The following is a 16,506-nucleotide window of genomic DNA, read 5'->3' on the forward strand; positions in this document are numbered from 1 at the left end:
AGTCCAACGAACAGGGAAATTATCCCTCAACCATCATTAAAACAGATTAGCTGGTCATTTTTCTCATTTTTGCTGTTTGAGAGACCGTAATTTGTGCAAATGGACTGCCATGTTTCTTTACAACAGTGACTACACTTCAAAAGTACTTAATTGGCTGTGAAGTGCTTTAGGATGTGCTGTGGTCGTAAAAGACACTATATAAATGCAAGTTCCTCTTCCAAGGCAGCTCAGTATTTCCCAGTTCCAGGAAGAGGCTAAACATCACTTATAATGATTAATATATATCCCATACATGTTTCAGACATAGTATGGGGCACTGCATTCTCCCACAGAAGGGGAATGCATCTTCTGTGTCATCCCAGGCAACAATCTGGGCACGTATAGCATGATGGGCCTTGTAGTCCTACAGATCTGAGCCTATGCCTGTTGGGCTTACCATCCAAGAAGGAATCCTCTCCTAGAAGTTGCAAGCTGGCGCAACCGTGACTGCCATCTGCAAGAAAATGTGTCTCTCCATTCACTCCAATGAGCTTCCTCTCATTGCCCGGGGACATAGGGGTGCAGTGGATTCCTCTGCAGTGAGCAGGCCTGGCTGGAAAAATCACCCCTTCCAACTGGGTAGGATAAGACACCCAGACATTTCAAGCACTTTTGCCAAAAAAGGGACGTAGTGATAGGAGAGAAGTACTCCACTACAGTGAGGAGACATATCTTCTTGCAGGTGACAGCTGCGTGAGCTTGTATTTTTCAGGAGAGGGTTCCTTCTTGGATGATAAGCCCAACAAGCATAGGCTCAGATCTGTAGGACTGCAAGATCCATCATGCTATCTGTGGCCAGATTGTTGCCTGGCAAGACTGATTTAGGGGCAGGGTTAGACCATATACAGCAGTGTACCTGTCTGACCATAGTCCTTCCAGCTTTCATCCCTTAGAGGTGGAATGTGTCAGGTGTGTACACTCTGTATATTGTTTTGAGTTGGCCCTTTCACATTCTGCTGCGATGATAGTTGAGGGTCTACATCCACACTTGGCCCTGCTCTTCCCTTTATGTCATGATGTGGAAATGCCGGTGATGGACTGGGGTGGACAAATGTAAGGAATCTTACAACACCAGGTTATAGTCCAACAGTTTTATTTGAAAATCACAAGCTTTCAAAGATTATCTCCTTCGTCAGGTGAGTGAGTGAATGAAAGGTTCTCAAATCGCATATCTTATATTAGGCTGGGACACGATCACACCAATCAAAGGTGTCGTTGGTGTTCAGACAGGTTAGCCACGGAAAACAGTACGTCCCAGTTTACTGAATACACAATGGGTCAGATTACACAGACAAAGAGAGAAAGAGATCCGAAAGGCAGAGAGAGAGAGAGAGAGAGAGAGAGAGAGAGAGAATGTCCAGTTGTATTAAAAACAGATAACTTTTTTTCCCCTGCTGGTGGGGTTACGTGTAGCGTGACATGAACCCAAGATCCCGGTTGAGGCCGTCCTCATGGGTGCGGAACTTGGCTATCAATTTCTGCTCGACGATTTTGCATTGTCGTGTGTCTCGAAGGCCGCCTTGGAGAACGCTTACCTGAAGATCGGTGGCTGAATGTCCTTGACTGCTTAAGTGTTCCCCGTCTGGGAGGGAACCCTCCTGTCTGGCGATTGTTGCGCGGTGTCCGTTCATCCGTTGTCGCAGTGTCTGCATGGTCTCGCCAATGTACCATGCTCCAGGCATCCTTTCCTGCAACGTATGAGGTAGACAACGTTGGCCGAGTCACAGGAGTATGAACCATGTACCCGGTGGGTGGTGTCCTCTCGTGTGATGGTGGTATCTGTGTCGATGATCTGGCATGTCTTGCAGAGGTTGCCGTGGCAGGGTTGTGTGGTGTCGTGGACGCTGTTCTCCTGAAAGCTGGGTGATTTGCTGCGAACGATGGTCTGTTTGAGGTTGGGTGGCTGTTTGAAGGAGAGTAGCGGAGGCGGCCTTAGCGAGGTGTTCGTCGTCATCGATCACATGTTGAAGGCTACGGAGAACATGGCGTAGTTTCTCCGCTCCGGGGAAGTACTGGACGACAAAGGGTACTCTGTTGGTTGTGTCCCGTGTTTGTCTTCTGAGGAGGTCTATGCGATTCTTCGCTGTGGCCCGTCGGAACTGTCGATCGACAAGTCGAGCGTCATATCCCGTTCTTACGAGGGCGTCTTTCAGCGTCTGTAGGTGTCCATCGCGTTCCTCCTCATCTGAGCAGATCCTGTGTATTCGCAGGGCCTGTCCATAGGGGATGGCCTCTTTGACGTGGTTAGGGTGACTCGGCCAACGTTGTCTACCTCATACGTTGCAGGAAAGGATGCCCCGGAGCATGGTACATTGGCGAGACCATGCAGACACTGCGACAACGGATGAACGGACACCGCGCAACAATCGCCAAACAGGAGGGTTCCCTCCCAGTCGGGGAACACTTTAGCAGTCAAGGACATTCAGCCACCGATCTTCAGGTAAGCGTACTCCAAGGCGGCCTTCGAGACACACGACAACGCAAAATCGTCGAGCAGAAATTGATAGCCAAGTTCCGCACCCATGAGGACGGCCTCAACCGGGATCTTGGGTTCATGTCACGCTACACGTAACCCCACCAGCAGGGAAAAAAAAGTTATCTGTTTTTAATACAACTGGACATTCTCTCTCTCTTTGCCTTTCGGGTCTCTTTCTCTCTTTGTCTGTGTAATCTGACCCATTGTGTATTCAGTATACTGGGACGTACTGTTGTCCGTGGCTAACCTGTTTGAACACCAACGACACCTTTGATTGGTGTGATCGTGTCCCAGCCTAATATAAGATATGCGATTTGAGAACCTTTCATTCACTCACTCACCTGACGAAGGAGATAATCTCCGAAAGCTTGTGATTTTCAAATAAAACTGTTGGACTATAACCTGGTGTTGTAAGATTCCTTACTCTTCCCTTTACGTGGCAGCTCATCAAGGTGAAGGCTGGGAATGGAAGTCTTCCCATTTCATGCACCCAGTGTTATTATCAAGCACTCTCAGGTCAGGATAATACAGTCAGATGCAGAGTAAAGCTCTCTACTGTACAACAACACCTCAGCCCTAACCTTGAGATAACCCTCCAATATACCAGTGACATCTTTTCCATTTCCAAGAGCAGCCATCCTTTGGAATCTGATGAGATTGCCAATGAGTATCAAATTAGGGACAGTATTATACTGTGGGGCCATGCCACTAGGAACTGGATTGAAGCTGTACGTTCTCTATGGGGGGTATGCAATCTGTTTTGCAGCAGTTAAGCTTGTAACCCATGTCGGCTAAACTCCTTAGATCTCTTTGAAAGTGTTGGGGAGTGAGCGAGCTGGAAGGGCTAGTTACACAAAGCAGGATGTCAGCATACAATAATACTGTGTGTTCAGTTTCCTCAGCTATCCAATGTCTGAGCTCACTCTGGTCATTGCTGCTAGGGGCAATATGGCCAGCATAAAGATGAGGGAAGGGGATAACCTTGTTTAGTCCGTCTGTGAAAGAATGGGGGTGAGGTAGAGGGAGAAAGAGATGCCTGGAAGCTGAGGCAATTTGTGAACACAGTATATGTCAAATTAGATTATAGGATTTTAATCTTTGGGAAGTGTTATGTCTGAGTACAGCAAAAAGGAATTGCCACTCCACTTGGTCAAATACCTTTCCTGGGTACTGTTGCTGCAGTGGTGCACAATGTTGAATAGGTGTCTGATACTGTCCCAGTGGCAGCCCCTTATGAAGTCCATTTGATCAGTACGGACTAGATCGTGGAAACTATTATGCTTTTCTCCCCCTTACTTCCACCATTGATGGCAGAGCCTTTAGCCGTCCCACCCCTGAACTCTGGAATTGTCTTTCTACACCTTTTTCCATGCCCCATTGCTCTCAATCTTCAGAAATCTCAAAACAACTCTTGTCCATGCTGCAATTAACTCCCCTAAGTATTGATTGGTGTCTGTCCGCTTAGCCCACACTCCATGAAATACCCTGAGGCATTTGATAGCTTAAGAATGCTATACAAGTACATACTGTTTTAACTGCCCTCGCAAAATTGTAGATCTGTGGTTACAGAACAGCAGAAGTCACAATTTGACTGAATATTTTATTTAAGTTTTGGTCAAAAAAGGTCATGAAATAAACTTAATTCACACATAGCAAGATTAAAAAAACACACACGCATCTGACCCATGTTTCAGTCGGGCAATATAAGAGTTTTACTATAAAGTTTTTTTTTTAAAAATGGAAAACATTTCCTTAAGGAGTCTCTAAGTATATAAGTCAACTGATTTTACCCAGTTTATAATATATAAAAAAAATTAATAGAATATCCATCTCACACATCTGATTACTACTTTTAACATGGGAGGGTTACATGATTCTCAGTATTTTCACAGAAATACAAATGGTACATTATGGGGTAGTAAAAATGGAAGCCAGGTTGTCATTTTCAACAACTTTACAGGGTTGACTTAAGAGTGCTATGTGCTTAGCAAAAGGACTGCCCAGGCAAAGAGGAGTCAAAAAATGCCATTTGTTTACACTGGAAAATACAGGAAAGGTTTAACAACTCCTCAGTCAACTTCACTTAACAATTTAACTTTTTTGGATCACAGATTAAACAACTTCCAAGGTCAAAACTGTGTTTACAAATAAATTACATGGTCCATTGTACGTTGTAAAAAAATAAGCATTTCTAGGGTCATCTAATAATGCTACGCTACAGTAACCATGCTGCGAGGAAAATGGAGCCCAATACGTTTCCATCTTGATTTATGCATTGCTCGGTTTTGTCTCTTCCACCTTAATTCTAGAGAGTAAAGCATATCATAAACTTGGTGAGTTGCACAAAAATCCATGTTAAAAGTTGTGTCATCAATATTGTATTGGCCCACGCTATCCATGCATTACCACAGACCAATCAGATTATCGGAAAAAAATTTCAACCCATGGTTCTCCATTAATTTCATTAATCATCTACCCTGGGAATTTTACCCAGGTCCACCTGAGTGCTGAGGCTCCATGTTTACTTTTTCCCTCCAACAAAACCCATTTCACATACCGGGTTTCCTCCCTCCTAGCAATGGTTTGTGAGTACACAAACTCCAGCTTCACTGCCTGTCCAATCTGATTCCGAGTATAGTAGCTAGTTCCCAGCACCGTGCAACAAACAGCCAGTTACCTGCTCAACCATGAATGTAACAGGAGAGTAAATAATGACCATTCAAATGCTACTAAAATGTCACGATTCTTTATTTCTAAACTACAATCATTCTAATACTCTGGATAATTCTTGGCTCATTTAGAGCACTAATGTAATTTTTAAGTTTGTAATTTATAATATTTCTAGATTGTAGGGTATTTAAGATCACAATTTATGCAATATTGGAATAATTCTCCTATTTGGTACCTCCAAAAGATTTTGCCCATAGCTGACCATGTCCCACCAACCAAATGGTCCAAGCTAACATGATCATTATTGCTTACATGATGAGTTCTCCACCCCCAAACAATCTACACCTAAGCCCCTGACTCCCTCAGAGCCCCAGATCCTGGTACTGCTACCAATACCTCACACAAAGGAAACAAAGCAATCCCACCCCTTAGAGATATATAGAGATTTTTTTTGACAATCAAGATGTTTGAAACTCAAGAGAATGCATGGCAGGTTAGAGGGACTGAAAACATGGAGAGAAGAGTCAGAGTGCGGGTAGGACAGAGGAAGAGAGAGAGGAGAGCGTGAGCGCACGAGACAGACAGAAAGGAGACAGCATGTATAAGAAAGCACATGCATGAGTGAGGGAGAGGCGGAAGAGTGAGTCAGCAAGAGAGATGCAGAAGGTCGACATATGATAGAACACAAGCCACGATGTGGGAAAGCATGCCTTGCAAAAGAATAGGCGTAAAAGAGGGAGAACACGTGCGCTGGGATCAGTGTGCACCTACAGAATTGCAGAGAGCATACGCGTGCGAGGCAAAAAGAGCGTGAGAGGCAGAGCACATGCAAGCAAGAGAGGTGCAGAAGGCCATGGGCTCGACAGGACATAACATGACAAACTGCACACGACAGAGTTTAACAACTGCACAAGAGACCGCTAGCAGGAGGAACTTCTCATACACAGGAAAGAGGTGTGCGTAGGAAGATTAAAACATACAGGAGAGGAGGCAGAGAAAAGACATGAGGACAAAGTCAAACAGAAATAGTGTATAAGGCATACAGAGGGAGACCGAAGACAATAAATAGAACAAAATAAAATGAGCTAGTATGGGAAACAAGCAGACAATTTTGAGAGCTTTTTATTTTTGCCCTTTAAAAAAATAAACCTGTAATGTTTTATACATGAAAAATAACCCATACCCTTTATTTTCTAATTTCTCTGGAACACCATCTTTGGCCTTTTCTTCCTCTTTCCCATCTAGAAATGAAAAGCATTTTTATCATTATTTAATCTGAAGTTGAGATGCCAAGCATTTTTGATCAGACAAAAAGTAGATGTTGCATCACAGCAGGAAATATTTATAAAACCTGAAACAAACTTTGCTTATACTGTAAGGATCTTACAACACCAGGTTATAGTCCAACTGTTTTATTTGAAAATCACAAGCTTTCGGAGGCTTTCTCCTTCGTCAGGTGAGCACACTCACCTGACGAAGGAGAAAGCCTCCGAAAGCTTGTGATTTTCAAATAAAACAGTTGGACTATAACCTGGTGTTGTAAAGATTCCTTACATTTGTCAACCCCAGTCCATCACCGGCATCTCCACATCATTGCTTATACTGAGTAGAGACCCCAACTTTAAAGGAGTAAAATACATACTGCAGACATGGATGAACAAGCAATGTCCTTGAAAAGGAAGGGTGCCATTTGTACACAAGGTGTTGCCTATTAAACAACACCATATCCCCTTCCCAGCCACTGTCTCAGGTTCAACCAGACTGTTGGCAGCCACGGCATTCTATTCAACTTCGAGCTGAGCTTCGGACCCAATATCCTCTCCATCACAAAGACTGTCTACTTCCGCCTCTGCCCCTGGCTCAGACCATCTGCCGCTGAAACCCTCATCGATGCCGTTGTCACCACAAGACCTAACTATTCCAATGCTCCTTGACTGGCCTCCCATCCTCCATTTACTGTAAAATTCAGCCCACACAAAACAGTTGAACCATACAGATCACAAAGGTCCTAGGTATGTGCTAAATTGTCTGATCTCAAACAGAGTTCTGTGGAGGGGCATCACAACTGGCCAGAGTTAGGAAGGTGATAAACCAGTTATGGCTGCCACTCCTGATCACTTTCCAATGATTCCCACTGGAAGTGCGTATGTGTGAACGCATACGTACTTGATTGAGCTCAGTTATGATGCCCCCATGAAAGAGCAGCTCGCCAATATTCTGTGCATAACAGCCAGTCAGAGAGGTCCTGGCAGGCAACCCGAAGTGGATCTATACTCCAAATAGTCAACATAATGAGGAAAAGGACAAATTTAGCAAGTGAGAGATAAAGTTTAAAAAAAAGCAACACATTTTATTCTCTATGTGGCTCAGATTCAAAATTTTGGATGATAACACTCCTGTGAAGCATCGTGGGACATTTTTACTAAGTTAAAGGCACTATATAAATGCAAGTTGATGATTATTTTATATGCATCATTGCTGATCCAACACGTATGAAGCCAACTTTTTGGCCAGGCAAAATTAAACGCTCAGAGTATTCAGGCATTCCACTTATATATTAAAATAAACATTTTCAATCTTGATATCTAAAACTGCTCAACATCCTTTATTACTGGACCTTTTAATAGGTCTGCCATTTATTTCCTCCTGTTCTTGTTTCTTTAACTAATCCCTATTAACATACTGTTTTGTACAGCCACCCACACTGGGTTCCAGGCACCTTCATAAATCTGTCTAATTTACATTTACAGTACCATATTATATACCCTCACTGCACACTAGATTGATCCTCCATTGCTGGAGACCTTTTCTTCTCACCAGCAATAACAGTAGTACTATTTTCTCCTGACTGAGCCAGACCTATTGTCAGTGAAATTCATGGAGTATCTGTTGGGAGACAGATTTGATACCATTACCTTTTTGGTATCCACAACCTCTTTTCCATAAGTCTCCACAATATCTGTACATGAAATGCCCCTTTCTCGGCACATCACCAATACTGTTCACATGAGGCACATCTCTAGCCATTCCTAATTTTTTTTTTTGAGCGTTAAATACGCCTAATGCAGTACTTTCAACTCAGTAAACTTTGCAAGTACAGCCTCACTCAAACTGTTTTCACATCTTTTCCTCTACTGTTGCTGTGCTGATCAAGACACCTATGCTTCAGGCACATGTTGAGTCAGGCTTTTCCTCCCCAAATACAGAGTGGCAACATAGTATTGCTGGCGTTTCCTCCATCCAACTGGAATCCAATAGGGTCAATTCCTTATTCCTGACACTTCTGCAATAACAGTAATACTGAATCTGGCACTGCAGTGTTGGTGCCAGGACTTAATGAACTGTGAAAACTTTAAATTCACTTTCAGCACAATGGTTGAACTGTCACCAACCTGCTTTTTTCTCTTCTCCCTCTTTTTCTTCTTCTACTTTGGCACGCTTTAGTTTTTTGTAATTTGCAGCGTTTCGCCGACCTCCTTCCCCTTCATCTTCAGAATCTGAGAATTCTTCATCGCATGCTATTCTCTTATCTGAAGCACGGACTGTCGAAAAAGAAAGCAAAACGTAAAGAAAAATTTGAAGACATTTTTTGATTTGCAGGTGATGTTTAGCTTGGTGTGGTATATAACAAGACATTTAGACTCTTCAAAGATTCCACTGCCACCCACCCACTCCCACCCCAATCCCAAATTCAGATGCTAAGTGAACTGCTTTGAGTAACAGGTGTTGGCTGGAGATTGCCTGAAGTTACCCTATGCTGCTTTTCCTTAAATCAGAAATTTCACCAGAAGCGCATGATACAATTCCCTACGTTTTCCTTTCCCCCCCATTTTTCTCGGTCAATATTCAAAATACTTTGAGACATTTACCATGAACACCTGCCAGTGCTTATATCCATTAAACACATCCTCCAAGTATTGAGAATACTCTCTGAATAATGCTTATCTTTTACAAGATTGATGTTTCTGTACGACTATTACCTTGATTCCAGCTTTCTTCCCTCCTACATTTCCTTTCCTTATTCTGAAGATGGTGCTTCTTGCTGGCATGGGGACCACAGGCACCATCATTCTTACTTTGTCTAAGTGGCTTTTCTTCATTTTAGAACGTGCATGGTGGGTTTCAGCAGGCTTTTTTTGCCCTGCAACAGCAGGTGATTGGTAGGACACAGCAAGAAAACAATGTACTACCCTCACTGGACACTTCCAGTAGGAAATACATTAGAGCAACGAGGAGCAGAAACCCTGGCCTCCCTGTCCTTCCCCTAGCCCAGTTATATTCAAGCCAACTGTAGGGCCCCCACCGTCACAGCAGCTGAAATGCATTAACTTAGTACAGATCAAAGATGAAATATGGGATCCATCTGGTTTGTATGATTCCACATTACATTGGGTAGTCTGGATATCCACTGAGTCATTGGGTGGCTGCTTTGACTTTAAAATAAAAATACAACCGGATAGCTGTTTCTTAATAAATGCAAGAATCAAAATAGGCTCCAAACTGAATTACATTTTAAAAAATCTGGCAAGTGGCTTTATCATTGCTTGACCTCAAAGTATATTACATTTTTTTTGTGGGTATTAAGCTACATCGAGTCCAAAAAATACCATCTGAAAAGAGAGCAGGTGCAAACTCGGCCTCCCATTACACCAAGTTACTTTCAAAAACATGGAGAGAAGCTCCTCCAATGTTCAGTGGGGCTGTATGCATCTTCCTTCATTTTTGTTAGGCAAGGATATTAAGGGTTAAGGGTTAGGAAACCAAGGCGGGCAGGGAGTTAAGATACAGATCAGCCATGATCTAATTGAATGGCGGGACAGGCTCGAGGGGCTGAATGGCCTACTTCGGTTCATCATACCCACTCTCCTCAAACTGCATCCTCTGGGATAACCTGCATTTGAACACCAGGTGCAAGGGGCGGTATCTACAGGTTTTCAAATAAACATTCGCTGTAAGTTTACATCTAACATACATTCGGAGAGGGGCATACAATGAATCTTAATGTGGTGGCTATGTTTCTTGGCCTTTGGCAGGGTGCAGGCCACAGGCCATACAAGCAGTATATTGGTATAGTGCCCAATTTCTATAAGTTGTCTTAATTTCCCCATTTGTTCAGTAGGTTTATCCAATGAGGTGAGCAATACAGACCAGAAAAGTCCAGGTTCAATCCCTGTGATCAAGATAGCAGCGCCCTACAATTAGCTTCATACCCCCGAGTAATGAAAAAAAACCCAATCACTCCTAGTTGCTATCCAGAGACTCCTGAAGGGAGTGCATCTGTGTGGCCACCTAATGAGGATGGGATTGGGCTCGGCTGCAAATACCATCTCTAGTAAATCTGGTATGTATGCAAGGACAGAGCTCTCTCCGGGCAACAAGAGTTGCAGCCATGCTCAGCCTGCAATATAACTTAGGTATTGTCAGCTGACTATTCTGAAACTAGAAATAATGAAATGTTCTATAATTTCTACATTTACAATGCTAAGTATTCAACACAAACATTAAACAAAACTCACTTGAAATGCGTTTGTCCGTATCTTCTTCCTCCTCATCCCCACTATCTTCCGGAACTGCATCCTCTGGGATAGCCTGCATCTGAACACCTGGGGCATGGGGCAGCATTCGCAGGTTTTCAAACAAACGTTGCCTGAAAATTTATAGCCGATAATTACTCTTCTGTGGGACACAGTGAAAACTGTAATTTGGCTTAAAAAAGGAAGCAAATAATTTTACATCTCAAACACATAAATCACCACAATAAAAACAGAACATGCTAGAAACACATCATTTGACACTATGGTTGAGATCTTTAACAGAACCTGACTGGCCTGTGTATTGCCAGCATTTGCTGTTTTTCTATTTATCGCCACCATCATTCAATTAGGAAATAGTTCAAAGGCATCTCCAAGCCCCATATCAAGATTAAATTAATCTTTGTTATCCAGATATAACTAATGCTTGTAGTTTGAGTTCAGGTGACTTGTTGAATATTGTTCATAACTGGCAGCTGGAAACATTTATTTTGAGTGACTGACTTGTGCTTCCAAAGCAAAGCATCTTATCTGTTTTAATGGAAATTTGAATGACTTATCATTTCTACATCCCACCACAATTGAGCTGTTGTATTTTTATGAACCATTTAACCATGCACATTTAATAGCACTGAGCAGCTGACTAAGCTGGAAGGGTAGATCTCCCTCCTATTCAGTTCAGACTACAAGGGTATAATTTACTGGACACAGCTCTCTGTACCAATGTCACTCCTCTTAGTTGTGCAGTTCTATAAGCCACAATTTAAAAAAAAATCCACAAAAGCATCTTTCAGCTGGATGAGTATAACCAGGAGTGAAGTTTCCTTGAGACTTTTCTTGAGAAAAGCCATTTATCATTTGCAAGCACAAGTCAGTCACTCAAAATAAATATTTCCAGCTGCCAGTTATGAACAATATTCAACAACTCACCTGAACTCAAACTACAAGCATTAGTTATATCTGGATAACAAAGATTAATTTAACAGATACCATTTCTACTTTTTCTTTCAATGTTCGATATTTGGCTAGATTTAATAGTTTAGGAAACTTATTTAAGCAAGAACTAAGCCATCTGTCTATATGTCACTGTACAAACAAAACCCAATTTTAACTTTTGTCAGTAATATTCCAGTGACACTCAGGATAATTTTGCGAAGTTCCTTTCCTCCACCACACTTGACCCCTCTGTCCTTGTAAGCTGCCGCCCCATCTCCAACTTCGCTTTCCTCTTTAAAAGTCCTTGAGCATATTGTTGCTTCCCAAATCCATGCCAATCTTTCCACAGCTCCATGTTTGAATCTTTCCAATCAGATTTCTGCCATTGCCGCAGCACTGAAACAACCCTAATCAAAGTCACAATTGACATCCTCTGCGACGATGGTGCATTTTCTCTCCTCGTCCTCTCTGCAATGATCTCCTGGCCAGCCTCCCTTCCTCCATAAACTTCAGATCATCCGAATCTCTGCTGCCCATATCCTATCCCGCACCAAGTCCCACTCTCCCATCAGCCCAATGCTCACTTCTCTACTGTGGAGGTGTTGGGGGACTGGGAGCCAATTTGAAATTCTCATCCTCCTGTTTAAATCCCTCTATGGTTTCTGTAACCTACTCCAGCTCTACAATCATTCTCCCCACCCCACCCAAGAACTCTGCGTTCCTCTGGCTCCGGCCTCTTCTGCATCCTCCGTCCCTTTGCCCTTTGTTGACGTCAGGAATTCCCTCCCTAAACCTCTCCGCCTCTAGACTTCCCTCTCCTTGTTTAAGATCCTCCTTAAAATCCACCACTTCGACCAAACTTTTGGTCTCCACTCCTCCTTTGGCTCAAGGTCAATTTTTGTCTCATTACTCTTCTGTTTTTCTATTTTAAAAGCACTATATAAATGCAAATTGTTGTTCCACTGGTAGTACAGAGCGTCAATAGATGCAAGAGGTAGTGCTATAGCATAATAACCCAATTCTCCCAACTTCTACTAGCAAGGCTCTATTTGACATCTAATTTATATCAATACATGGCTACTGTAAAGTTACAGAATTCACATAAGGTTAACGGAAACAAATGGTCTTATTTCAATAGGGGTGAAATCCTTTGTAAACCAAGATGAATTTATACAAGCTGTTAAGTGTTCATAAAGCACTGCAGAACTGCTCAGCACAGTCTACTTGCTTCATGTTATTTGGATTAATTTGATCAGACATCCTACAATGTTATTCACTTTTGTGGAAGTGAGACATTGTTTAAGAACTGGTATTCATTTGTAACACATTTCCCACTTTTATAAAGCACAGGACAGATATGCATGTGAGCTATACTGCCTACCTAGAAAATAATTAAATAAGGAGGTGTCACATGGCAGCACCAATAATATCAATGAAGGACATTACATACTTTATCTTCTCGAGGTATTCACTGGTGTTCTGGTTTGTCATATTGGAAGGACTGATGTGTAGCTTAAAGTCTGGTCCAAAGTACTCAAAGTAATCGTTGTATGGTAGTTCTGAAACCACAAACTTAATTAATTTATATTTATTTCTCCTCCAGCATAGAATTTATAATAATTTCCAATAGACTGGCCACTTCATAAATAATAAAATCAGTATTAGTGGAGGGACTGGTCAATTTGAAAGCGTACTTCCAAGCCAGTCATTAAATCTTCTCCCCTCTTCTTCACAACAGCCATCAAGTCCAAATTCAAAACTTCCTTTGCGACATTACAATATATACACATCATGTTAATTCCAGGTAATCAGGTGCAAATGTTTTCTTGATAAACTTAGTGAGTCACTATCATTAAAGCAAAAGGCAAGTACAGGAAATAGGGCCAGTGTAAAGTACTTCTCTCTGTTAAGGCTCCAAAAATATTACTATAACTACCCAAAGAGCTGCTTTTTTTTTTAAGTTTCCGGTTTCATAGATACTGCTGCCAGACATAAAAATTCAGTACCAAGTAAAGGCTGATTATAGTCAATTGTTGCTGCAGCGGAGGTCTAAAATGGAAGCTTAAAAATTAAATTTTTCCTACAAGGTAACATACTGGTGTTGGGTAGTGGGGGAGGAGAGCAAGAAGAAATTTTATACTGAATGTACTCCTCCCAACATTACCCTTACTCTTTAATGGTGATGCACAAGCAGGGGCACATCCACACCCCTCTAGAGAGAGCTGCATGTGGGACCAACGCTATATACACCTTTCGTTTCCTGAGACACCTCTCCACATTCCCAACACTGGAACCCAAAACCACGTCACTACTTGCAGCTATTCTCAGCCCCAAATCCTGGACTGAGCCTCGGAACCGTAGCCTCAGCCAGAGACCCATTACACATGCTCTTTGGTTGAAGAGCAAGGAATAGTAGTATTGGGTGAGCGCACCGATGACTGCTGTCGCAACGCTGAGGCACAGACATTTGGGCCCGGATTTTAACTGCCCCGATGCTGGAAACCAGGCAGGGATCAGTTAAAATAATGGGTGTCAGTTACCCCCACCGATCCTGCTTCCTTCCTGGCTTGTCCCCATATTAACCTGCTCTTCTGAGCAGACAAGCAGGACACCGGCAGGAAGGAAGCAGGATCCTGTTTTAAATATGCAGTCTGGGTCCGATGAGGTCATCAGGCCCTGATCGGTAATCTCAACCAGAGGCCTGAGCCCTGGGTGGGGGATGGCAGTGTCGGCTCCCTTTCCAGGCAGATCCTGGCCCAAAAGAGGCCCAGCAGGGAAGTTTACAATTTATTTTTCAGGTTTTCTGTTAAGCCAGGAGAGCTCCTCCAGATCTCACAAGGAAGCCTTAAGCCTCCCTTGAACCAGGCTATCCCCATCCCCCTCCCCCGATATCATATCCTTTAACTCATTGGTGAGTAGCATCACAGGAGATTTGCTAATATATTAATAAATCTGAGATACTTCACAGAGGAGCAGAAGGTGCAAGGGCAATCCAAAACACTGTCTGCACAGGATTGGGATAAATATGCTGTGCAACACATCTAGACTTTGAATCTCAAATCCGTAGCATAATTTACAAAAGTTCCGGCTTTAATGATGCCTAGTATTTTTAATTATAGTTGTGGCTTCCCTTACCTAACCTTGCTTATCGTGCTCATTTGAACCTCAGTCCAGGAGCAAATATCAGCAGAGGCTAATATGGAACTTCAGGGCTCTAGGCATCCAATGCACGTTTCCACCCACCCAAATGAAGACTTATAAACAGCAAATTATCTTACCATTTGGAATCTCTGAATCCAAAGCAACAGATGTCTCATACGTCCAGCATCGAGCCACATTGCGAATTGTATATCCTCCTCCTCCCAGCATCAGTAAAGGTAAATTAAAAGTCTTCACAAATTCAACACACTTGGCATGGCCTGTTTAAAAAAAAATTAAGAACCAGTTTTCTATAAAACTGTGCTTAATCGTTCAAGACTCTCTTCACATGATGAGAAAACCCTACCAGATATGCTATGAGACTGTCCTGTAGGGTCACTTCAATCGTTATCTGGTATGATAGATGTCAAATGTATAGAAGCTGTACTTCTTAGGAGAATTATCAAAATCTTGGAGGAAAAATTGCTAGGGAAGTGCTTTGTGTGTAAAATACACCATTTCTCTACAGAAAACATATGCACAACTAAACTGAATATCCATGAGACTGCCATTTCAGGTCTCCCTTCCCCTCCTCAGCTGCTCTGGTGATACAGCTTAAGGAGGCTGCCTGCATGTATTCTGTAGCAGCTTTGATTTCAATGGAAATCAGTATTTCAGACCCGCATAAAAGATTGATCTGGTACCGTCTGATCCCAGAAAAGCCATTACCGGGCGTGTATGCAGCAGAACCAGGCTAGTACCAGCAAAGTTAATTCACATCAGGAGAGTACAGGAATAAGATCAGCTGCAATAAGCCCCAACAACTGATACTCACTGTAAAGACCATTCTGCATGTACAAGGTACCAGAGCATGGTACGTCATTCAAATGTACCCCAACATGGCTTGCTGCCTTCAGTGGAGAAATGAGAAGGCAAAATTGCAGGATTATATAGGAATGTTACTCTTTCTACAAGCTGTTACACAAGTGGACTGATGATATCTTATGCAAACACACTATCTGCTGCGTCGCACAGTTCAGGAAGAATGGTCATTTGAGTGAGACATTAGAGGGCTACTGACGTGCTGGGGTAAAGTTCCAGGATGAGTGAGCACCTTAAAGAGAGGGGAGAAAATATTTGAGGAGATGGGGTGCAAAATAATTTATTTACAGGGTTTTTATATCCACATCAAGTTCCCTTTCTTGCATCCTAACAAATGAAAAACATACATGGGTGACCACAAATCAGACATCACCTGAGTGAGCTCATGCATTCATGTAGACACATATATGTACATTAAAAATGGATTACTGTACCTTTAATAGTAAGATTAAAGCAACCCAGTCTATCCCCAGACAAAGAATCAGCACCACACTGCAATGCAATGGCACTAGGCTGGTACATCTCCATCACCTTACATATAATCTAGTGAGAAAGAGAAAAGTTTTTACAACATTGTACTGAAGTCCCACACAACTTGCCTACAAACAATCTGTACACGTGTAATTCAGCTTAGAACATACAAAGAAATGTTCCGCATCAAAGAACACCGCGAAGCCAAAAGAAATTCAGAACTTCATTCCTGTACTTTATACAAAAAACAGGCGGCTAGTGGAACCAGGAATGACCGCACAACCAAACAGCTAGAGGATCAAGCTGTGGCAGCGCAAAACTTCCAAAATAAGTATGACGTTAAGAGTTTTGTTGTACTATAAA

At 42.5% G+C, this 16,506-nt stretch overlaps 1 protein-coding gene across 1 annotated transcript in view; it reads right to left on the minus strand.

Annotated features, from left to right (window-relative positions):
• Positions 1-4,101: 4,101 nt before the first annotated feature.
• The window catches only part of hdac1 (histone deacetylase 1), a 35,151-nt gene continuing 22,746 nt past the window's right edge, over positions 4,102-16,506 (minus strand). Inside the window, exons 8-14 of the mRNA XM_068006650.1 lie at positions 16,107-16,215; positions 14,931-15,071; positions 13,103-13,211; positions 10,702-10,832; positions 8,578-8,727; positions 6,369-6,426; positions 4,102-4,820 (exon numbers count right to left, since the gene is read on the minus strand). Coding sequence (XP_067862751.1) covers positions 4,784-4,820; positions 6,369-6,426; positions 8,578-8,727; positions 10,702-10,832; positions 13,103-13,211; positions 14,931-15,071; positions 16,107-16,215 — 735 coding nt within the window. The 3' untranslated portion in view covers positions 4,102-4,783. The remainder of the gene's footprint in view (positions 4,821-6,368; positions 6,427-8,577; positions 8,728-10,701; positions 10,833-13,102; positions 13,212-14,930; positions 15,072-16,106; positions 16,216-16,506) is intronic.

Source organism: Heptranchias perlo, chromosome 26, assembly GCF_035084215.1.
Source record: "Heptranchias perlo isolate sHepPer1 chromosome 26, sHepPer1.hap1, whole genome shotgun sequence".
Taxonomy (NCBI): Eukaryota; Metazoa; Chordata; class Chondrichthyes; order Hexanchiformes; family Hexanchidae; genus Heptranchias; species Heptranchias perlo.